This window comes from Elephantulus edwardii, unplaced genomic scaffold (assembly GCF_000299155.1).
Source record: "Elephantulus edwardii isolate Elephantulus edwardi_28Jun2011 unplaced genomic scaffold, EleEdw1.0 scaffold00008, whole genome shotgun sequence".
NCBI classification, from domain to species: Eukaryota; Metazoa; Chordata; class Mammalia; order Macroscelidea; family Macroscelididae; genus Elephantulus; species Elephantulus edwardii.
The window spans coordinates 28,069,098-28,095,216 of record NW_006399758.1 but is presented as its reverse complement, the minus strand read 5'-3'; the positions used below and the strand labels follow the sequence as shown (position 1 = coordinate 28,095,216).

Below are 26,119 nucleotides of genomic sequence, written 5' to 3'. Positions count from 1 at the left end.
CGGTCCATCACTCTTCTAAGTATGATGTCCTCCAAGGACTGGTCCCTCCTGGCAACATCTCAAAATATGTCAGGTGGAGCTTCAGAATTCTTGCCTTCAAGTAGCAACTTGGTTTAACCCTCTCCACAACAGACCTGTTTGTTCTTTTGGATGATATATTCAATATTCTTCTCCAACACCACAACTTAAAGGCATCACTTCAGTTTTTCTTTTTTTAAAATAACATTTTTATTTTAAACTGATTTATGTACAAAGTTCATATGCATTGTTTTTCACACCAGATCTTTCCCATTTCCTTTATCCGCCCCTCCCTCTACCCATCAAACTGTGTGATCCTATGATTACCCCCTTGCTCATCCTCACCACTCTGCTCCTAAACTTCCCCCTTGGGTCCTTATACATGTTTTACTAGTGGAGTTCGTTCACTTAGCATAATGCACTCCATCCCCTTCCAAGTTAGGTAGTGATTTTCAAGATAATTGATCCTACATGCTGGGTAGTATTCCATGTGTGAATGAATGTACCATAATTTCTCCACCTATTCAATTGTGGTTGGACATTTGGGCTGTTTCCATGTTCTTGCGATGGTGAATAATGCAGCTATGAACATAGGTGTACAAGTCTCAGTTTGTGCCTCAGTTCTAATTTTCTTGGGGTATATTCCAAGCAGTGGAATAGGTGAGTCACATGGAATTTCTATGTTCAGCTTTTTGAGGAAACACCAAATGGAAAACCATTATCCTTCTTCCATCATCCTTAGTCTTGTCCAGCTCTCTGATACCTAGCAAGTCATTTACAGCCTAGGAAATCTGTTGACAGTCACCTATGAATCCACACCAATTCCAAAGCAGTGGCTGACTGATTTCATGCTCACTTTGAGTTGTTCAGGCCCTAGTAATAGAAGACATGAGCACATTGTATTCAATGCTTAATTTTTTTATTGACCTGAATTCTAATATTTAATTAAAATAATTATGCTACAACCCAGCACAAGTTACCTCAGTTAGCCTTTGAAGTTAGTGATTTTTACTTAAGAGTAAATTAATTGATCATAGGTATCTTCATTATTTGAAGAGCACTTACCTGCTCATTAAATGTAAAAAGCTTTTAATGTAAATTGTTGATTCATAGGCAAGATGAATGCTAATGTTGAAAACCTGTTAGAAAAAGGCAAAAAGAAAGTCAAATGATACTTTCAAAAGTAACAGCTGAACTTTAAGGAGATTTTAATTTTCTCCTCCCTCGTCAGCCTAAGTGCTCTGGTCCATTGTAACAAACTGGTGGTGCCGTTATGGCCTTCTACAAGGATAAATGAGTCACAGGCTGACTTCTAGGGTACTAAGCCAGATTCAACTATGCTTCTTCTCACTAACGTTTTGGTATTTTGATCAACTTAAGTAAACTTCCTGAACTCCAGTTTTCTCATTATAAAAATAGACATAATAATAACACTTAAGCCTTGGATTTACTGTGAAAGTTAAAGGAGACCATATGTACTAAGCACTTACCAAAATGGTTGGCACATATGAGTTCTCAATGTATGTTCAGATTACCTTTGTGAAATAGTTCCTCTTTGTATAAAACACAGGGCTTGAAAGAAGAAAAGAAAAAGTAAAAAAGAGGAAAAATAAAATAACTTAAACTCAAGGTTATTATATTAATAAAAAGTTGCTTACTTATAACTTAAAGGGCATGTTGGTTGGGTTTTTGTTGGGGTTTTTAAATGAAAATATTTTCTGTGTTCAAAGAGCATGTTATAGTGCTACTCCTTGTCCTCCTACATGAATAGAGTTTCTGTCCTCTACTGCAGTGGCTCAACCTCATTGTCTGCCTACTCTGCCTGCCTGGATATGCGAACTATGTCAAGCCTTCCTTACCTATGAATACTTCCTCACACTGCTGCTCTGCATTTCTCTCCCACACGATAGCTGAGGATTTTATCACAATACCCATGACCATTTTTCTCTCTTTCTTGCATTTCACTAAGAATTCTTAATTGTGATGACTCAGGAGGGAGAGGGATCAAAATGCCTAAAGACATGCACGCAGGGACAGACACACACACACACACACACACACACACACACACAAAGAGAGAATCATAATTTAGTTTATCATAGGATTTAATTCATAGAATCTTTTACAAAGCTGTAAGGACCAAGGCACTTCTTAGAAAGATAAAATCATCTCGTTTTGAAGGTTCAAATAGTTCACTTATTCATTTTTATAAGTTTTGGAGACAGAAGGAGACATTATGTGGAGTTATCTTTTGTCCTAATGAATGGGCAGCTGATCACTTGAAGAGCCATTCATTGCTCAGGCCTGACACTGCCTTTCCCCATTGGACCTCTGTGAGAGTCACATGCTCTGGGCATCTTTGAAAAGACTCTTCTAATGAGCCTGGACATCTCAATTGAGTCTCCTGAATCCCAGCTAGAAGCTACAGCTGTGATCAACCCATATCCATCACGATGTGCAACAAATTCCTGGGCACCTGGAAACTTGTCTCCAGTGAGAATTTTGATGACTATATGAAAGCTCTAGGTAAGAAACTGTTCTTTATCATTTTAGTTGAGTAAGATCTTTTTTTTTTAAAAAAAAAATGTGTAAATTATAAATACACCTCAAGAGCATTAAACAAAAATTGGAGAGTACTCTGATTCAATACTTTACATGGTTTTTTTAAAAAAAAAATCCTTAATTTATATAATTATTTCCTTCTAACTCATTTTCCAGGAGGATGGGGAAGATTACACAGGCTGAAGAACATGGTCTTCTGGGATTATTATTATTTTCATTTCATTGACAATAGTTTTATTAGCCTTTAATCTCAATGGGACTTCCTTGAATGCATGGAACTTTCACTGACTTCAAATGTAGCTTCATATCAATCAATCTTTTGTTCCAACTCTGAGATGAGAGATCTTAGAATCTAAGGCAACACATTTTTCTGGCTTTCCTTAGAGTTACTTTTGTAACAATTTATGTGTTCTTAAAAAAAGACATTCAATATATTTTAAAAGGGCAGAAAAACCCTGTTTTAAATTTTCTTGTTTAGTTAACTAAAATTTAGTTTCTTGATCCAACCTGTAGGTCCCACAGTATTACATACACATAGAGATACAAAGAGTTTGAGACAAAAGAGCAAGGGAGGCAAAGTATTACATATGGTTAAAGAGTCAATCATTAGTTACAGAAATTTAATGTTATATTTCTACAGAAATACATATGTATATGGTCACAATAAACATGAAGAACTTGGGAGCTTTTCAGAGTTGGATAAATGCTATGGAGAGTGACGATGATGACGTTGGGTAGTCATGCTTGCCAAAAGTCTTCTCATTTTCTTCACCTATTCAGGCAGGTTATTGAAGAAATTCTATTTTTAGATTCAGTGAGCAAAATCATGAAGACTTTGTTGCCTAGAAAGCTATGTGAACCTTTGAAAATAGATCCATACGACAAGGTTTTGGGTTCTGTAGGAGCCTGGTTAGATTTATTGACTTCATATGTCAGAAAGAAGCAAAATATACCACAATCTTAGTGATAGATTTAAGGCCGTTGAAATACAAGACAGGGTTAGAAGGTTCGATTTTTCACAAATTTCAGAGTGCATAAGAAATTTAAATGATTCCAGATTTTAACGTAAAAATTCTACTTTGACCAGAGAAATAACACGTGAAATAACAAAAATTAAAAAATTAAACAGACTAAAATAATGAGTGTATTGGTTAAAGGATTTTATTAGCTATAATTCCTCAAGGGTTTTGGTGGGTTTTATACATATATACACACACACACATATATATATATATATATACTAAAAAAAACCCCAAGTTCATTAATATCAAATTGACCCTTCATTGGGTTTCTGAGGCTGTAAACGGCATGGTGAGAAATGGTCCATCTTTCTTCTGTAGAGCTGCTGGTTGCTTGGAACTACCTTTAGGCTGGCAGTGCAACTCTCTATAGACTACACCAGCACAGCTTCCCATATTTTACTAGGAGAAGCAAAACCGTTGAGACTTCCAACAGAAGCCTTCAAATGAGGTTTTCCTTCATATATATATATATAACTCTCATTTGATATTTTGCCTTTGTATTTTGTGGATGTGTGCTGTTGAGCCAAATAGACTTATAACTGACTCCCATATCTGGTTTTCAGAGGCTGTAAATTACACAAGAGAGTACACATCTTTCTCTCCTGGAGTTACTGGTGCATTCCAAGTGTGTACCTTTAGGTGAACAGCACAGCACCTCACCACTAGGCCACCAGAACTCCCTTGCTACCGCCCCCACCCTCATCTTGAACGATAATTGTAATACTAAGGAAATATAAGAACCCAATTTTGCTTTATTTGTCAATTGTAGAAAATCTGTGCTTCTTCGTAACTGCATAGGTCTTAAAGCTAAATGGAGAGGGGGTTTTTTGTTTGTTTGTTTTTGGTGGTGGTGGTGGTGTGTTTTTTTTGTTTGGTTTTTTTTTTTCATTCTAGCTAGACAGGAAAAAAGAGATATGGTAGTGTAGTGAACTAAATTCTGACTTTTTAACTGTAGGTCGTTAGTACAAATCCAACAGATACTATACAGGAAAAACAAAAGCAAATACTCTTTTCTTGTAATGACTTACAGCCTGGGAAGCATGATTAAACGTTGCTACAAGGTGGAATCAATTCAAAGGCAGTAGGTATTTTGAGTTTTAGACTTAGAAAACATACACACAATGAGATTCTATTACAGGCAGTAAGAGTATTCTTTATATCAGCAGGTTTTCAGAGGCTGTAAATTGCACAGGAGATTGCCCCTTTTTTTCCTTCTTCTGTTGGAGCTGCTAGTGGATTTAAACCATCAAAGAGACTCTGTATTTGAGTTAGCAACACAATTGCCTATGGATTATCCCATGGAGCTCCCCAAATAATGTATACAGTCCTATAATTAGTGGTTTCCAATGGCAAGGGGGACCAGATATGGGAAAATAGGGGCAACTTGCACTGTTTAGATTGTTTACTTTTAAAAATCTTGAGACATTAAAAAAAACACCTTAAAATATTCTAACCCATGAAACACATGGGAGGAGACTCAGAAATAAGTCATATTGCTTGTCACCTGCACACTTAACGCACTGCTGAGAGAGATGGCCACATCTGTCTCTTCTCCTTTTTTTTTTTTAAAAAAAAAGAAACAAAAGCTCAAAGAAGCTTCATTAAGGGGGCTCACCGGTGGGATTCCTTGGTCTGGAGAGAGAGACAGAATGGGGAAAAACCATCCCAGTCTTTTATGGTGTGCTTCTTGGATGATGCAATTCTAACACTAGCTTGATTTTTCAGGTGTAGGGTTGGCCACCAGAAAATTGGGAAATCTGGCCAAGCCTAGTGTGATCATCAGCAAGAAAGGGGACACTATAACTATAAGAACAGAAAGCACTTTTAAAACTATGGAGATCTCCTTCAAGCTAGGTCAGGAATTTGAAGAAACCACAGCAGATAATAGGAAAACAAAGGTAAGCTTAAAAGTGCTCTGCAATGTTTCTTCAGTCTTCTCTCTAAGAAAGAGCAATTATTACTGCTAATGTTCCCCAATATCAATCCTGTTTTAGAATGAATGTCCTACATGAAACATTTACGATGAAAATATTTCAATATTCAATAGTTTGCTTCTTTGACCAGCTAGTTTTCAGGCAAGTCAAATATGCGAACATGTCTTTACAGAGCGTTGTAACCTTGGAGAGAGGCTCCTTGAATCAAGTACAAAAGTGGGATGGTAAAGAGACAACAATAAAGAGAAAACTGGTGAATGGGAAAATGGTCGTGGTAAGTGTATTTTTACTTCTGAATACAGAAGAATGCTGTTTAAATAGAGAACTTGGTGGTGGTGTTTTCAAAATACCACTTTTTCTTTAGTAAACAGGTAGGCCAAAACTACTAAGAATAAAGTCATCCCACTTAGGCTATCAGAACTGGTTAATACAGAGTTCATTAAAGATCTCCTTTAGTCAACAGTTAAGAAGAACAAAAGTTATGGTATAAGACTAGTATTTTTAAAAATTAAGGAAAGGTTTCTACCTAGATAGAACCAATATTGGAAGAACAGGATGGGAAGAGAGGGAGAGGAGAGTAAAAAATTAAAAAATAGATACATTGGGAAATGAGAAAAGCAACAGATAATAAGGAGTTGATTAGAGATGTCATAATCAATTACGTTAATCAGTGACAATGTTATAAAGCAATATGCCTATGAATTATTGTATGACAAGTAAATATGATTTGTAAGCTCTCACTCAAATGAAAAAAAAATGACAAACATTATATCTCAAATGAAAACAATGACAAACATTATATTAAAGAATCCATAATGATGTCTTTAAGTTAAAATTTGGTATTACCTGCATTGAATATAGAGTTATGCAATGTTTCGATTGTTTCTTACACATACACAGGCCTATCAATTTATCATGAGAGCTGAACAAACCAAACAAATGACACTGAGATTCTACAAAGTTGAACACAAATCTCTGGGTAGAGGGAAATAAGGGATGCAAGGGAGGAAAAATTTTGTTCGGACAGTATTATTGTGCAGATAGGCTTGAAAGAAGTATTAGTAGGTTTATTAAATGTACACATATTTATGCTTAAGTTTAAATATAAGTTTTACTCTAACGCTTTTGAATTAATATAGAAAAAATTTTCTATACCAGATTTCAAATTTTCATAGATCAGAATTATTAATTACTAGAGAATGACAATATAATACTATATTCTTTTCTAAGTTCAATCGCTTATTTTAAATTTCTACCTTTAATGAGAATTTGCTGATCCCTCATTTGAATTTTAGGTAACCAGTTAATCTCTCTCTCTTTAAGGAATGTATGATTAAAGGTATAGTGTGCACCAGAATCTATGAGAAGGTCTGAGAAAATCATCCCCTCACTGAAATGGCATTTGATCATTTGATGTTGAAAATCAACTGCTTCTACTGGCAAGGCCTGACTGTACTGCAGATTATTTTGTTCTCATTTTAATGTCAGATAGGAAAAGACCTCAGCTGAGGATTAACCTAGTGTTTGTCATTGTTTAAACACTTCCAATTTGGATGTATGTATATTAGTCAGACTCAAATAGTTAATGATACCATTAAATGATCTAAGAAATTCTAGTTTGTTGTAATTTGTATATTGAACTGAAATTAAAAGAAAAGTTGTACTGGAATTGATCAAGAATAACAAACTCAAATACATTCAGGGACCAGAAGAAGAATATATGAAAAGGACCATATATAAGACAATTTAGGAAGACAAGCTTTTTTTAAAGTAGGAGCTTTCATCTCCACAAAAAAAAGAGCAGATTCTACTCTATTACAGACAATGGTTTAAAATTTTTAGTGTGACTTATATACACAAATTTAAGAGAATTCTTTCCAATAACAAGTCCATGCAACTCATATCGTCATCCTGACCAAATTGTAGAACATTTCCTTGAGTCCAGAAAGTTCCTTCCTAATGTCTTCCTCCCCACCTAACCCCCAACCAAAACAGGTAGTGATTTTGTTTTCATCACCCAGATTATTGTTGCTGTTGGGTATTCTTGAGTGGGAACCAACTCATAGTTAATATATAATAATACATAATTGATATATAAATTATATAACTGTGTATATATGCATACACACATACATTTATATGTATAATCATATATACATGGCATATATTTATTCATTCTGTCCAAGGGTGTAGAAGCAAACTATCTTCTAACTACAGTACTATTTGGTTTAATAATTGTTACAGTGACTTCAAAGAACTTACAGACAGTACAATTATGGAGAATAATGAGGCAGTAACAGGTTACAATTTAGGCTAGAAACGTTCAGAGGAAACAATTCTTCAATCAACCCAACTTCTTCTTGGATATGCTCATGGGCTTCCTCTGGCCTTCAGCTCCATGATTCTAGGCCAATGTCACTAATCTCTTTTACTTCCACCATCATGGAGCCCCATCTCAACACCACTCAGCCAATAAACCTAAGTGAAGGCCCTCAGTTTTCGCTCCATGGGCAGGAAGTTTTAGTTCAACTGTACTTGCACCAATCTTTTTTCTTTTCCTTCTCTTTTTTCCTATTCTTTTTTTACATAAAAATTTTTTTATACTGGTTTACTTATGAAGTTTGTATACATTGTTTTCTCACACTAGATCATTCCCATTTCCTTTTCCCACACCTCCTTCCATCCATCAAATTGTGTGATCTTATGATTAACCAACCAACCAACCAACCAACCAATCAACTCCACTTCTCCGCCCCTCCTAATTCTCATTCCTCTGCATCCACCCCCCCACTCCCAGATCTTCATACACATTCTGCAATAATGGTCTTATACAGTATTTGTCCTTATGGGACTGAGTTAGTTCACGTAGCATAATGTTTTCCAGTATCTCCCAGGTTAGGCGGTGATTTACAAAATCATTGCTCCTGTGTGCTGTGAAGTATTCCATTGTGTGAATGTACCATAATGTCTCAATGCATTAGACTGTCGTTGGACATATTGGGTGTTTGCATGTTCTTGCGATGGTGAATAATGCTGCTATGAACATTGGTTGCACCAATCTTTGGTTGTAAACCAACTGTGCTGGTCTGTTCCTGTTGTTACTACTACTGATTGTGGCCTTTTCTGGGTCTCCATCTAGTACAACAGTCTCTGGCCCAAAAGAACATGTTATAGTCTCTATTTATTATTTCCTTATAGTAGTGAAAATCCTGTTTTCTGCCTCTGGATTTGCTCAATTTTAGCCTGATAGGAGGGCAAAACTGACCATTAATCACTCAATCATTGCTGTCATGTTGGAACTGGCTCATAGCTGACTCTCCAGCTAATTTTCAGAGGCTGTAAATTGCACAGGAAGACATTGCTCATCTTTCTCCTGAGAAGTAGCTGATGGATACAAACTGCCTGCCTTTGGATTCCCAGCATTACTCCTTACATGCTAGGTGGCCAGAGCTTCCAATCTACTTACTTGTATGTTCTTAGTCAAAATATGCTATTTATCTTAATTGTATTTTTATTAATCCATTCTGTTCACATAGTGGAACCACAAACATGTCACATTAATAAAAGCCTGGGTTCAGAATCCTTGTTTATAAAGTTGATACAAGTCAGCCATGTGCTGAGAGGCAAAGTCAGTGGCTAAAAAAGCTAAACAGAATATCCTTTAAAGCATACATTTCATGAAGAATGAGACAGATTCTAAAGAAAGATTTTCTTATTAGAATGAAAAAGAGGGGGTTTTGTTGATTTCTTTTTTTAAATGTCACTATTATAAAAGACAAAAATAGCTGTTGAAATGTTTTAGATTAAATGATTAAAAAAAATACATGTACAACTAATTGCTGTAAGTGATCTTAGAGTGAATCCTTTACCAGAGGATAAATGATCCAACATTGAGTCAATGGCAACATTGAGTCAACTGGAAAAATTAGAATATTAAGAATAAAAGAACACTATGTTATATAACAGCTCTATACTAGAAAATACACAATATTATTTTAGAGTAGAGAACCATGATGCATGCACTCTAGAAAAAGAACAAATATTATTTATGTGTGCATGAATGCACGTATGCTCACACACACATAAATACATGCATATTCATGTACATAATATATAAAGAGTATGGTTGGTGGGCAGAAAAGGTGAAATAAAATATTAACAAAAGAGGAATCTGGACAAAGATTACATGTGGTTTCTTTGAATTAGTCTAATTTCTGCAACTTTCTTCTAAGTTTTAAATTATCTCCACAACACCACAAACCAAGAAAACAAAGAAACAAACAAAACCAACAAAATGAGAAAGAAAAAGGAGACAAAGGAAGACAAGAAGGAAGCTGCACTTGGTGAGCCTTTCTCTGCCTCTGGGTCAGCTGTGTCATTAGTCACTAACGGAGAGGTGGGGTTTTCTGGATCTGGAGGCAAATTAACCCATTAAAGGAAGAATTTTAAAAACTGTGTTGCTAATTTTAGAAATTTGTAATAATAAGATTTGCTGTAAAATGTGTTCCTCAATAAATACAATTGCTCTATTATACAAATGCCGTGGATACTTTTCACTTTTATAACAGGAAACATACAACTACACTGATAAAACCAAAGACAAAAGACCTCACGCTGGCAGGTGGTACCTGAAAAGCATTAAAAATCAATCGGAAGAGAGAGAAAAGAAAAACTTGAGTTCTGCAATAATGAAAAATAACTCAGAATAATATCCCAATTGTGGCATCAGGTTGCCTAGTTCAAATAGTTATTTATTGCTTACTGTTCTAACTGTGTTCTTGGACAAATTACTTGCCCTCTCTGTCTCTTTACCTGTAAAATAGGAAATGATATGACAAACCTCAAAGAGTTTTGAAGAATAAATGAAATAATACATGTAAAGTGCTTAGAGTAGTTCTTAGCATAGAAAAAGCAAAGAGAACTTTAGAAAAATCTCTGACTTTTGATATATTAAGTGATCCTTATATGAAATGATTACATTTATTAAATAGATAATGTATATAAAAGTCAGAATAATCAAGAAAACTAATAAGGTGACTTCAAAGATAAGCCAACAAACATTACTCTATGAAACTACTAATTTAAAAAACTTTTAAAATTGGGATGTAAGACTACTACAATAATTTAAATGAAGCTACATAAGTAGATTTAATAATAATTTTGATAAGTGTGCTATCCAGTCACTTATGACTCATAGAGAATTTATGCACCAAATCCTGTCTTATTCTGAGCCAATCTCACTGTCTCTGGCACATCTACTCCCCTTTACCCCAGTTATTGTGTCAATCCATCTCCCCTGGGGCCTTCCCCTCTTGCACTGTCCCTCCACCTTTCCAAGCATGATGTCCTCCCCAAAGACTGGTCCCTCCTGGCAACATGCCCAAAGTATGTCAGATGGAGCTTCAAAATTCTTGCCTCCAAAGAGAAAATTGGTTTCACCCTTTCCAGGACATACCTATTTGTTTTCTTGGCAGACCTTGGTATATTCAACAGTCTTCTCCAGAATCACAACTCAAAGGCATCCCTTCCTCTTCTGTCATCTTTATTTACTGTCAAGCTCTCTGATGGATAGCAAATTAATTGCAAAGTCCATGGCCTGGATCAAGCACACCTTAGTCTCTATACTGACATCTTTCCTTGATAACATTTTGGAGAGGTTTCTGATGACAGATTTTTTTTAAATACAATTCATGTTTGTTTTTTTTTTTTAATTTACTGGTTGCTGGTTCCAAGAGAGTTGATTGTGGAGATAATGTATCTGCTCTCTTGACTATACTGAATCCAAGGTTGTGTCTCTTAAACTAAGCTTTGAATCAACAAACTGAAACCTAGATCATTTCAATTTCCAGTAAATTTTTTATTTCCTCAAGAACCAAAATTTAAATGAATGAATCAGTACTTGAGCCCTCAACTATGTTATGATCTGGCTAAGAAGTTCCCAGTTAGCCATATAAGGAAAGGATTGGAAAATATATCACTTTTTGCTCAGTATTAATTACTGCCTTTTTCTTACATTGTCCATGTGTCTCTGGTCTCTTCCACTTGTTCTTTGGAGCTACTGTCTGACTTCCAGATGAGACACATTCAAATTCATGTATTGTAGATAAAATTTACATCTATACACAAAGTCATCGTTGTGGAAACTTTATTTTTAGTGTATCTGGCATTAATCAATGTTATTTATAATAATGGGGTGGGATTCCAGAAGTTTATTGTGCTCATACAAAACTTGTATGTTAACCAAGAAGATGCGCTCATATACAACAAGAGAATACTGCATAGTTTAAAAATGAGGAAGTGTATGTCAGAGTTGTATCCTTTTCACCACATTTACTCAAGATTTATACTAAGTAGATAATCCAAGAATCTGACTGGATGAAGAACACAGCACCGAGATTTAAGAAAAATTCACTAACCATTTGTGACACGAAATTGCTTAATGAAAGTGAAGAACGGAAGCCCTCACTGATGAAGTTCAAAGATTACAGACTTCAGCATGCCTGATACTTCAACAGTGAGGAGAAAAGGAGGTAAAAGTAAGAGAATAATAGAATTGTTATTATCTAAAAACACAATGGTTATATAAAACAAGATATTCATTAATAAAATAATGGATATTAATAATTGTTTCAAAGTGAATAATTATATAAATAAATTAAAAATGAAAACAAATCCCATAGGAGGAACTTGCCTACCATTCTTCCAAAGAGCCACTGGTGGATCCGAACCACTAGAGAGGGATGACCTTTGGGTTAAGAGTGTAACAACTTACTACCTCTGCTCTTCTGAGATCTATCTAAATGGTGTCAAATTGGTTACTACAACCCAAAGTACTGGACAAGAAACTTAGTTTAAATTAATGGAGAAGGATGAACTTGTTAAAGGGGAACAACAATGATTGCACAACTCAAGGAAAGTATTCAATGCCACTGTATTATATACATAGAAACTGTTGATTAGTGTATGTTCTGCGATGTGTATTTTCAACAATAGAAAATAAATTATTAAGAAAATATTTCCCGGATGAACTCAATGTTAAGTCCAACATGAGAAATACTATGTCAAATGTCTTCCAAGTTTAGAAATGTCATGAACGATATTATCACGTTAAGACTCTTAGATGGCACAAATGGTTTGCATTCCCTTACTAGGCTAACAAGTAGATACCTTGAATCCTTGATTTAGTGCAAGAAAAGAGTCAAAGATTTTAAGTTTTTGGAAAAAGCTTCCAGCCTTTTCTTGCACTAAACCTGGTGGCTTAGTCTATCGGGAGCTGAAGTGCTAGAGCAAAGGCCAGTCCTCTCTAGTGGTTTGGATTTGCCAGTAGATTTGCTCGTGCAAAGGATAGGAAATTTTCTCCTGTGTGACTGAAACCCAATGGTGGGTCAGCTATGAGTCAATTATTATCTCACACACATTTTCTTTCTCTCTCTCTCTCTCTCTCTCTCTCTCTCTCTCTCTCTCTCACACACACACACACACACACACACACATACACACACCCAACCCCCCTCAAATAATAAGCAAGTCAGCCTTTACACACCTAAGATATAAAGTAACTGACAACATGCAAACAATTCCCTGAATTTATGAACTGACAGGTGATATACCCTTAAGAGGAAACCATAAAGACAATCAAGCATAGAAAGACATCATGGTGCAAGGCACCCTTTTCTAAGTCCAGCTGAGGCCCAGGACGGTGCAGCTGGATGGGGTTCTGGAGGCAGTAAATAGCACAGAAGGAGATTGCCCATCCTTTTCCCATAGAGCGACTGGTGAATTAGCCAAGGTAATCAGGCCCCGTTCCTCCAAAGGGCTTTATAGACAATTAAGAACAATAAATGCCACTACAGTTTACTTTCATGTCTAACTTTCCCTTCTTTTTTAAGGTCAATCTCTCTGTTTCTTTGCTTCGCTTGCAAGTCACATTCATAAACAAAGGATGGCTAAGCACCTGTGTTGATTCCACAGGAAAGCCAAGGGATGCTCTTACATAGAAATCATGAAAGAGAAGTGAATGATTACATAACTTAGCAATGTTGTTATGTACCATAGAGTTGCTTGCAACCCATAGTGACCCTGTGTACAGCAGCTCTGAAGCCTGCCCTGTCCTGAGCCAGTCTCACTGACTCTGATACACCTACCCCCACTGCTCCAGTCACTGTATCAAACCATCTCATCCAGGGTCTTCCTCTCTTGTGCTATCCCTCCACTCTTCTGAGCATGATGTCCTTCTCGAAGGACCAATCTCTCCTGGCCATGTGATCAGAGTATGAGAGTGAGCTTCAATAGCCTAGCCTCAGCTGAAATTAGCAATACAGTTATGATTAATTTCTGCCTGTAACAAGGAGGATTGATTACATCAGTCCTGAGAATCTTCTAGCAAAATACACTATATTTTTTAAAATATAGATTGACACAATTTTAGAATGTTGAACTTTTCATGTGAGCACAAAACCATAGAAAAATTTTCAGTCTCTGTTTGTTTAGAATTTATAGCTCCTTGACTCCAGAATTCCTGTGAGCTCAATCGGAGATCCACACAGCTTTCCTGTTGATATAAATCTTTTTGCTGATTCAGCTGGCAGCTGTCTGAGATTTCTTTAGTCAGACCATCCCACAGCCAGCAAATGCCCAAAGTGAAGTACCTTTCTTTCTTTATGTCAAAACTCTAAGCTCATTGAATGATTTGATTCAACTATGAATCATGAAAACCAAAGTATTTTGCGCTACAGTAGTTACAGAAGTTTCTTCACTGGTGCCACTGGATGGTTTCAAGCTGCCAACTTTTTTGAGCTCTGTTGCATAAGTCTGTCAAGAGTTGTACTGCTAAATCAAGAACAGTACCTTTTTGGCAGTGTGACTCCACCAGCAACCCCCCAGAGGGAAAGGTAGACAATTCCCTTGCATGTGATTTCAGCCTCCAAAGACCCTTTGGAGGGTCAGCCACAAGTCAGTTCTGACTCGAAGATAATGAGATTCTTAGTTGAACAATTAGCTGTTTGGGCCACCAGGGACCCACAATAATATTAGTAGTTGGTGTGTGAGAAATGGAGAGAACGTATGTGAAATAACTCCCAGGTAAACAGGAAATATTAGAAATCTAAGCAGGATGGCATCCACTTTCTAAACAACATGCCTCTGGAAACTCTATGAACTTTGATAAATGTCGATGGTTGTAGAGGGGTTTCAGGCCTTTTTTTCATGGAGTCACTATGAGTTGTGCTCAACTTGAATTAACAACAACATTCTGATGAAAGAGCTTTTCATCCCCATAGATAGTATCAGAAAGTATTAATTTAGGGTTATTATTATCTACAGAGTTTACTCTGGAAAATAAAAGTAGTAGTAGTCTATGTACGACAAGAATATCAAACAATTTCCCCTGCTTTGTTGTTTTGATTTCAATGAGTAGAATTTTTAAAAAAAACTTGTTGTTTCTACATAGTAGTTATTAATAATCACATGTTAGCAAGATTATCTACCCAGACACAGTCTAAATCCAATGGCCAGAGTAATTCACTCAACAGCGACAACAAAAGAAAGATGTACAAGAAAGGACCTTAGTCTGTACTGGGAAGCCAGCTGGGAGGTGAGGGATAGAAATGTGTTGAATTGAGAACAACAGTAACATTTGATGGACTTTATCTAACTCTTTTGTTTTCTAGGGGAATTCTTGCCTTTCCAGGTGGGAGATCTGTTTCGGCTTCAGGCCAATGCCCTTTTGTCATCATTCATTCACAGTAGATGCTAACTTTTGTTATTTGAAAATAAATTACCTTTAAAAATAAGTTTAAAGATAGGATCTTAGAGATTTGCCTGTCTCATTTTATCAGTGAATGTGGTTTTTGACACTGACTGGAATTGTCAGTGTTGTATATATTTCTTTTTCACACTTGACTCAGCTGGTCAGTTACTAAAACAGTCTCTGCCCTGTAATCACAAACTTAGAGCCTAAGTCTCTTAATGCTTAAATCTGTGGGATAAATTACTCAGCAAACAAGATCATCATAAGCATTCTTGTGGGTATTTACTAATCTGTGGTGAATAATTTTTAACATTTTAATGAAAATATTTAAAACTATTCACTGCAGCAAAAATAAGGCTGCACTTGCCTTGTTTACATGGCACTCTGTCTGTCATAGATTGAATATTGCTTCCTCCCCAAATATATGCCAACTTGTGGCTATGGACCACAGTATTACATAATTATCTTATATTTACTGGATGTAAATTCTGAACTCCATATTAAAGTTGTTGTTGTTGTTGATTGCCATCGAGTTGCACCACTCATAGCTACCCTATGGACAAAAGGCCTAAAGCCCTCTACAACTATCAACATTTATCAAAGTTCATAGAATTAGGCAAGATCAAAGATGGTTGTGTGATGATGTCATTATTTCCATGATGTGATCTGATAAATCGTAAAGCAATTAAGATGGGATGCATTAGCCTTAATTAGAACATGGCCTCAATCAAATGTAAAAGGAGTTTTTCTGGGATGTGGCCTGCATCACCTGTTGTTTTAAGAGAGATAAAAGGAACAGAAGTGAGCAGAGAAGGGAGAATTTGGTTTCTACAAGAAGGAAGAGCCAGATGTGGAGTCCTTTGTTTGGAAACAGGTCCCTGAATGGTAAACTTGCTAGATCCAGGAAAATATTGTTGCCAAGACACGTGGCGGTCATTGAGGAATTCAAAACCCATAGATGCTGAATAGGGAGCCTGGTGACCTAGTGGTAAGAAGCTGAGCTTCAATCCCAGCACTCAAGACAGGTGTCTGCTCTAATGGAGAAAGATGTGCACTCTTCTGGACTAATTTACTGACTCTGATAACCCTCCCGTAGGGTCAACTATGTGTTGATTCCAACTTGACAGCATACAACAACAACAGATGCTGAAAGGAACTAAGAACTTTCCTCAAGAATTGATCAGTGCAATATTATTCAAAATGGTTGACTCTGGAGAACATTATGCTGAGTGAAATATCCCAGTCACAAAAGGACAAATATTACATGATGCCACTGTTGTAGAATGGGACTGTCCTTGGGGTTGGGGAGAGACTGAGTAAGATGGGTTCAATAATGTATACTGCACTGGAACAGAGGAGGGAGAAAACTGTTTAAAAGAGATATATGACTAGGTATTTCTGTCATCACAGGAGTCTAGAGCGAGGGCTACATGGTGGAGGAGACCTGGGGGAGGGTTTGTAAAACAATGAAAGAATCTTTTCTTTTACTTTTCCATAATTTTTGACTCATGTACTTATAACTTGTTAGTCAAATTTGTGTCTTCTAGGTTGCAACACCCCCATGATACATCTTCAAGGATATGAACATGTACGGCCAAGCACAATCAATAAGAGTGCATCTAAATTCCAAAATCAATCTCCATAATAGTCTATGTGTTTCCTACTGCCAAAGAGGCCCTTTAGAGTAGTGAGAGAAGATCTTCACCCTGAAACCCACAGCGTCCCTTTTCAGCAGGAAGTAGCTAAGAGAATACGCCATCCCCTTTTCCTTATGACTCAGGGTGAAGTCTCTCTCAGGGAGGAGTGATAGGGAATGGCAAAGGACACACCGACAAAGGAGATTAATCAGAACTGACTTTGACAAGCACTGTGGCAATTGTACAATTAAAACAGACATTTGGATGGCGGGGAAGAAGAACAAACTGGGGAGGAGGGTGGAGAGAATGGTGCGGCAATGAAGGAGTGAAATCCCAGAATCCCTGTGAGTGTTCATTGAAACTAATAAAATTTAATAATAAAAAAAAAAGGAGATGAGGGACCAAGAGCAACCCAGCCACTTGTATCTATATTTCCCGCATGGTGGGCTCATGTCCAATGCTCCCTCAAGATGAAACTAGTCTCCAATGACAGCCCTTTATGAGCAATGGAAGAGGAAGACGTGAACTTTGATAATATCCACCAATCATTTACTACTATGGCTCTCTAATAAGAATTGCAGTGTTGGGAAAGGGTCCTGAAAAGCCTGTGGACTGCAAGAATAAACAAGTCCATCTTGGAGAAAGTGCAGTCAGGGTGCTGCTTAGAGGAAAGGATGGTAGAACTTTGTTTTACATACATTGGGCATGTTGTCTGGAGGAGCCAGTCCCTCGAAAAAAGATATCATGCTGGGAAAGATGTAGCATTGGAGAAAGAAAGACTTCAACAAAATAAATGGTTTGTTACCATAAAAAAAAAAAAAAAGAATTGATCAAGAGAGAACACCATCCATTGGAGCCAGAACCCTGGATTTAGATTTCTATTTTCCTAAAAGGTAAGAGTATAAATTTCAATTTGTTAAAACCAACTACTGGTGATAAATCTGTTCTACCAGCAGTAGAACTTAAGACACTGTTCCTAACAGGAACTGAAAATTTGAAGACATGTGAGTCTGTAGGAAAGTGCTGTGGCATTGGGAAGGACAGATGTCAGCCATACTTAGAAATAGTATCTTTGATGTGGTAAGAAATTAGGAAACTATTCACTAAGATTAGTGAATAGGCACAAACAATTCCACACTTACCTTGCTTATTGGTACTCTGGCACTGTTCTGATGGGCTGTCTTTATCTGCTAATGCTGCTAGCTTCATCATCAACTCTGACTAAAGTTGGCAAGATAAGGGTTACATCATCACTTGAAAATACTTTCACATGTTTTGCAAAGACTTCTGTCAATCCCCATATTTTTAGTAAAGCAAAACTTTTATAAAATTCTTAATACATTCTTAACTGTTTCTGCCAAATAACAAGAATGTCTGAGAAACCACTTGAATATCAAAGTCAAATTTTATTTTTTTCTTTATTGAAATTGTTGTTGTTGTTAGGTGGCATTGAGTCAACTATGACTTACAATGACCCCGTCAACAACAGACCTTAATCTTGCCCTCTCCTGTACCATTCTCACTATCTCTGACTAGCTCAAGGCCATTTTTCCAGTCACTGTCAATTCATCTCTGTTTGGGATCTTCCTCTTTCTCTTACCCTTCCTTTTTCCAACATGCTGTCTTTTTTTCCAAGGACTACTACTTCCTGACAACATTTCTGGATATGTGAGATGAAGTGTCACCCCCTTCCTTCTGAGGAGCACACTGGTTGCATCTCCTCCAAGACAGATTTGTTCTTTTGGTAGACTATGGGATATACAGTACCCTTCTCCAACAATACAATTCAAAAGGTTCAATTCTTCTGTTATCCTTTATTCCTTGCCCAGCTTTCAGACATGTATGAAGGAGTAAAAATTATCATGGCTTAGATCAAGTGTCAGGTGTTATCAAGTCATCCTATACACAACATGACAAAGTTCTCCTTTGTCAACCTCATGATCGTTGGTGTACTTAAGACCATTGTGGTAGTCAATGTGTCAATCTTTCTCACTGAAGATCTTTTTTTCTCTGACCCTTTGCTTTCTGAAGAATGATGTCTTTCTCCTGGGACTAATTCCTCCTGATAGCATGGCCAAAGTATGTGAGACAAAGTCTTACATCCTTATTTCCACAGAGCACTCTGGATCAACTTCTTCTGTTGATCTGTTAGTTGATGTATGTTCAATATTCTTCTTCAACAACACAATTATATGGTACCAATTCTTCTTCTACTATACTTATTCATTCTCCAACTTTAACATTCATATGGAGCAATTTAAAATACTGCTTGAGTTGAGCACACTTTTGTCTTTAGGGGAATATCTTTACTGTGTAGCACTTTAAAGATGTTTTGGGTACAGATTTACCGAATATGTCTTCTGATTACTTGACTACTGCTACCATAGGTGTTGATTGTGGATCCAAGTAAAATAAAATTCTTAAGAATGTCAATCTTTTCTTCATTTATCACGATGTGGTTTATTGTTCCAGTTGTGGATAATTTTGTTAATGTTGAGGTTTGAACCATATTAAAGACTATGGTGTTTGAGGTACATTAACAAGCGCTTGAAGTCTTCTTAGTTTTCTGTGAAAATCTTTATCAAACAATTCTCATGATAAGCAGCAGACATTAACTGAGAGAGTGGTAAGAAAATGGCTAACCCAAATGCCAAAAAATACTAAAACTTTGTTTAAAAATAGAATTAAAACCTACAAAGCAGTCTCAATTTAAGTGTATTTTTGGAAACATCAAACCTTATTAACTTAGAAGAGTTGTTACTGTTATTTTGTCAGGTGTCATTGAATTTACTCCCTTTCACTGCAACCCTGTGTAGACAAGCCTAATACATTGATTGCTTGACTACTGCTTCTGTGGGTATTCAATGTGGATACAAGTAAAATGAAATAGGTATAACTTCATTTACCATAATGTTGCTTATTGGTCCAACTATGAGCATTTCTGATTCTTTAATGTTGAGATATAATCCATACTGAAGACTAAAAGGTTTGTTTTCTTTTCCTTTCTTCTTTTCTTGTGTACTGTCAGATCAGACCCAACTGGCACAGGAGGAGACTGCCCCTCCTTCTCAGCAGAGCAGCTGATGGATTTGAACAACACGTCTTTGGAATTGCAGATCAGCTTCTTGCCACTTGGCCACCAGAGCTCCCTTGAAGGCTATAAGTTTTGATTTTCACCAATAATTGCCTCTAATCAACTTCATTTTCTGCAAGTAAGCTTATGCTATGTTCACAATAAAAGCTGTTTTATGAGTCTTCCTCCAATCCTGATGCGAGTTCTTTGTCATGTCGTGCAGATTCTAGGATTACTTATCTAGCTCACCATAGGACCTGAATAAATATGATGAAAGGAGACTAACACACACCTTACCTGATTTTAAGCCATATCACCACCCCCTTGTTTTGCTCCAATTATGGGCTCTTGGCATCTCTACAGGTTCTGCATGAGCACAATTAAGGGTTCTGGAATTCTCAGTCTTCTCAGTGTTATCCATTATTTGCTTTGATCCACACGTTTGAATGACTTAGCATATTCAATAAAACATAAGCAAATATCTGTCTGGTATTCCCTACTTTCAGCTAAGATCCAACTGACATCAGAATTATAACCCTTATTTCACATTCTCTTTAGAATTTGGCTTGAATTTCTGAGTTTCCTGTGGCTGTACTGCTCCAGCTATTTTGTCTTCAACAAGATTTCACTTGCATAGGAGAACAATGATGTAAAGTTGCCAACCAAAAGGTCAGTGATTCAAATCCATCCAGTCCTCCTTATAAGAAAGAAGACAAATCTCCTTCCATAAGAAACTCAGTGAGGGTACCTGTAAGTCTGAATCAACTTGACAGTAGGTGCAATGTGTGGATAATTCTAATGATATTAATAATAATACTAATAATAGTAATCTCTAGTTTCCACGTTCTGTTGGAATGTACTTTTCTTTAGAATTCATATAAATACTGATTTCTACTTAGTTGGCCAGGTTGTTATTAGGTGCTATTGAGTTGACTATAACTCATAGGGACCCTATGAACCCTGCCCTATCTATCATGTGCCATTCTCATTGTTTCACTCAAGTCTAGGGCTAGAGTCGCTGTGTCAATCAATCCGTCTCATTGAAGGTCTTCATATCTTTCACTGACCCTCCGCCTTTTTAAGCATGATATCCTTTACAAGTAGACATTTCCAGATAATCTCCTATTTACAGTTTTAACTGAGATGATGGAAATTTAAGTAATCTGAGTAAATAAGTGGGCTAACAGTATATTTTAGCAAATAATAGCTCAACAAACTCTGATCTGCGTGAATTTATCACTAATTACACAAAGAAGGGACAGTTATTTGAATAGCTAACGAAACCCAAAAGCTACCATTGTCCTTCAAGGAAAAAATATGTAGAACAGCTGCTCACTCATGTTGAGTTGGGAAGAAATAAGTATTAATCAGCTCTACCTTTAAAGAATTATTACAATGGTATGTCAAGAATTTCAACATTGTCTCTTTGTTTGGAGCTTTTTTTTTTTTATTGTGAAGCTTCTCCTTCTTAAGGTAAGTGTTCTTGAAAACCAACTTTTACAAATAGCTATAAATCAGAGGAATTAACCTTAGTAACATGGAAAATTATTTTGAACAATGCATAATATCATGGCAGGTTACCAAATGGTTTGAAACTGCCAAAAGGAAGTCATTTGCGTCTAAATGTGAATGGCAAGGATGTTAGTTCACAATGTCCAGTCAAGACACGTTATAATAGTATCCCAAGGGAACAACCTTTAAATATCACCATCACATGAGCTAATGATCTTATTATTGCTGGTCCAGTGCTCGGCAGAAGACAGATTGCTTGTTCTACAAACTGTGTTTTCCTAGATTGCTACTATATATATATATGAATTATGGTCAAGATCTGTGTGTTCAGAATTAGGTCATGACTTTTTTTCTATGTATTTCTTGCACTAGATTAACTACCGATGGGAAATGCACAATCATTGGGAACTTGAAAATATGGTATAATAATAGGCATAGATAGTTGGTTATTGACTATATGGGACAGAGTGTATATGGATGATTATATGAAACTGCAAATGAGGGATTGTATGGAACACAATGTATATGTGAAACACAATGTAAATGAATTTTTGTATGAAAACCAATAGAAGAGAAAAAAAATCAACGTAAGGGGGAAAAAAACCCATTAAGCCATGTTTTGATACATAACATGATAATAGAAAGATTTCTTCACAAAAGTTACTATTATTCCATGTTTGTTTCATGGGTAAATTGTTATGAGGAAAGGAAAACAACCAAGAAAACTCAATGTTCATCACTCACCTTACCTGTATTACCTATATCTGTCCTGCAGCTCATTTAAATCGACTCATTGCTATTAAATATGTAGTCTAGGTACCAGCACCATCAAAAGCATCTAGAATCTTTTAAAAACACAGAGTCCCTGACTCTGTACTGATCTACTGAGTTAGAATTTGTATTTTTAACAAGATTCTCAAGGGGATTCCAAAGCACAGGAGAGAATATTGAATATCTTCCTGAAGATACCATTTGTCTTGCCAACAGTTAAGGAAACAGGATATGATTGCTTTTGCTTTTTTCATTTTAACATCTCCACTAACATCCAAAAAATTTAAAAGCTAGATTACACCCTGTCCTTTGAGCCAAAATAAGAAAGTTAGAAGCCAATATTTGTTTAAAGCTTTAAAAATTACAAAATGCTTTCATAATCATATCCACTTCGTACTCATAGCAATCTTAATGAGGTTGTTGCTGTTAAGTGCTATCGAGTCATAGATGACTCATAGCGACCCTATGAACGAAAAACCTGAGGTAGGTGAGTATTACAAGTTAGTTTTACAGATTAGGCAATTTTACTATTGATGAAAGGTAAGCGGCATGCCCCATGCATAACACATGCCATAAGTTATCTGACTTAAAGTTTTATTTTCTTTTTGCTATTATGTGAAGCTCTGGTGGGATAATCCACAAAGAGTTGTTCAGCTAACCCAAGAGTGTTCTGCTAACACTCTTTGTTGGTTCAAATCCACCAGTGTGAATCCCTGAGAGAAAAAAAAAGGGGGAATCTCCTCCTATGTAATTAACAGCCTCAGAAACTCAATGGAGGGCCAGGTCTGAGCTGCTTCTAACTTGACAGCCCTGTGTTGAGTCAAGGTGGGTTTACACTTATATTGTGGTTATTAGGGAGATAAGCTAAAGAAGGAGAGGGGGAATAAGCTAAAGAGGGAGAGGAGGAATATTTCTAGGATATAGAATAGATCCAGAAGTCATCAGAGTTGATGGAAAAGTAATTCAGTAATATGTAGTCACATTGTGTAAGACTTTATTCTCATGATTACAAGAACATTTCACATTTATTAGCTTTCCTTAAATAAACTTCTCCCGGATTGTTGTGGTGTGTACCATTGATCAGAACCAACCCATAGCTGAGCCTCCGGTGTGTCTTCAGAAGCAGTATATACTGCAGATGGGGACTGCCCATCTTTCTCTCACAGAGCAGCTGGTGAAGTCGAACTGCGTCGAACTGTGTACCTTTGGATTGGCAGCAGCAAGCCATCAGAGTTCCCTTTCCTCCCGATTAGGAGCGACATGTAATTTTTTCCTCTTTTTTTCTTTTCTTTTCTTTTTTTTTGTACAAATAGTTTTGAGTAAGAGAATACAAAGCAAGTTGTACTTTTTTCAGGTGCTCTCTCTGTTAGGAACCTCCCTCACAAGACACATCAGCTGAAAAGCCTGAAAATCATCTGGGTGTCACGCAGATTAAGTTGCAGCCCCTCTAAAGCCTGTAGGAAAATTTTGGCACCTTTTCCCATCTATTTAGGGAGCTCTGGTGGCATGGTGGTCTATATATTTCCAGTAAATTAATCAGACTGTGAATGAGTATTTCCCAGAGATCTCTTTTAGTCACATTTGCTTTATTTCTGTATTTATTCAACATCCTTACTTGACTATTCTCCATAATAAAAAAAACCAAACAAACCACCTTTCAGCATTACTCTGCGATTTTTTTTCCTTAGAAAAGGATAAGTAAAAATCACTTCTCTACCAAAGACCCTTGCAGGCTTTGCAGCTCAACTTCATCCCAGATCTGCAATAAAGTGCCTTAGATATTGCAACTCGACTGTCTTACGGCAAGAGAATCGGGAAAGAACTCCTTGTGTTCACTAACATTCTGATTGCACAAGTTTCATCATATAAGGAGCTCCACACTGTGTGCATGTGTACACTGTGAGCATGAAGAGGTCACAGCCTTGCCCATAGTCTGCAGGCTCTGAGCCTAGAGTACTAGAGTCTAAAGAGCATACAAGTCTTTGGCAGATCATACACTAATGGATAAATGTCACAAGATCACTGGAAAATAAATTTCATCACCAAATCTCTATAGGCTTTTCTTCCAAGATGTTCAGAGTAAAGGTAACTTGGAAATTGAAAAAGATACTGAATAAATTTGGAAGTACAAACTTTCTTGGGTGTAATTCTCCAACATGCTTGTCAGGATTTGAAGAAAGAATCAACATACAAAAAGGTGGGTAAAGATTGTGAACCCTATCTTAACCATCTTGTTCTGTAAGTAAGGGAATGCAGTGAACTCAGGAAGGGCTGTGGTACTATGTCCAGCCTGATGGGATTTCCAGATGCACACACAAACCGCTCCTCAGGGATTCAAACTGGAAGAGAGCCCTGTGTTCAAGATGGAGAAAACAATCCATCTTCTAACCCAGCAGAACTGGGAATGACTATCTTTCCAATTATAAAGTAAATACATCTCTAGCTAAATATAGAAGAGACAGCTTGTCCACAATTTTTTTTAAAAAAGATCTGTTTTAGGAGCACTAATTAAAAACTATTCACATCCAGGATTTCCGAAATTGTCTTAAAATTCATTACGTTTGCATTTTTATGGATTTGTTCCATATATTTCAGAAATGATTTGTTCCAGGGACTCGGCTTATATTATTTTTTGCCTATAAAAATTTAATACCCTGTTCTGTTTTTAACATTGCTCTTATTTAATTAGTAAATAATAATTAAAGCTACAACAAACGTAAAACATTGTACATAACAACTCTAATTCCTGAGATTTTTCAGAGAACCAAGCTGTAAATAAATATAACAGCTCTTATTATTATTAACCCTACTATATTAATTCTGAAAATGATAAAAAATTTTTTTCCAGAGTTTTGTTATCAGTGTCTTGAAATGAATTCTCTCCTTCTCTTCCCATACTGGTTGTCTCTCCTTCTGTTCTGTTCAAATGTCACCCTTTCAAACAGGTTTATTTAACCACCTTAACATAAATTGTGTTACATGCCATCGAGTTGCCTCGTACAGCATCACTGAACCCTTCCCTGTCCTGAGCCAGTCTCACTACGTCCAACACGCCAACCTCCATTGCATCTCATGCAGGGTCTTCCTCTCCTGCACTATCCGTCCACCCTTCTGAGCATGATGCCTTTCTCCAAGGACTGACCTCTTCTGGCCACATGACCAAAGTATGTGAGATGGAGCTTAAGGATCCCAGCCTCCAAAGAGAAACTTGGTTTCACCCTCTCCAAGACAGACCTATTTGTTTACTTTGCAATCCGTGGTATGTTCAAGACTCTTATGCAGCACCCAATCCGAAGGTGCCAATTCTTCTTCTGTAATTCTTAGTCATTGTCCAGCTTTCTGATGGATAGCAAGTAATTAAGATTAAGGCACACCTTAGTCTCTAGACTGACACGGTTGCTTTTCAATACTCTGGAGAAGTCCCTGACAACAGATTTTCCCAATGCAATTAGTCTTTTGATTTCCTGACCGATGGTGCTTTGAGTGTTGATTGTGGAGCTGAGCAAGCTGTAATTGTTAACAGCATAAATTAGATGTCTCCTTCTCCATAAAAATATATTGTTTATTTCTTTTATAACATTTATTATTTCTATTATTTCATAATCTGTTACTTGTTTATTACATTCCTCTTAGTCTTTGTGGGTAACAGCATGTTTGCATTTATATACAGTCCTAATATGAAGGCATTGCAGATTTTCTGGACTTATCATTTTTTTAAATAAAAATTTTGCATGGAAAAAAATTTTCTTACATACAATGTTGTTGTTATGTGCCATCGAGTCACTTGCAATTCATAGTGACTCTATGTACAAGAGCCCTAAATCCTGCTCTATCCTGTGCCA

At 36.6% G+C, this 26,119-nt stretch overlaps 1 protein-coding gene across 1 annotated transcript; it reads left to right on the top strand.

Moving 5' to 3' along the window:
- Positions 1 to 2,471: 2,471 nt before the first annotated feature.
- Positions 2,472 to 6,910, top strand: PMP2 (peripheral myelin protein 2). The gene is made up of 4 exons (XM_006880492.1): positions 2,472 to 2,544; positions 5,328 to 5,500; positions 5,709 to 5,810; positions 6,860 to 6,910. Exons 1-4 carry the CDS (start codon positions 2,472 to 2,474, stop codon positions 6,908 to 6,910), a joined length of 399 nt encoding a protein of 132 aa, XP_006880554.1.
- The last annotated feature ends 19,209 nt before the right edge of the window (positions 6,911 to 26,119 follow it).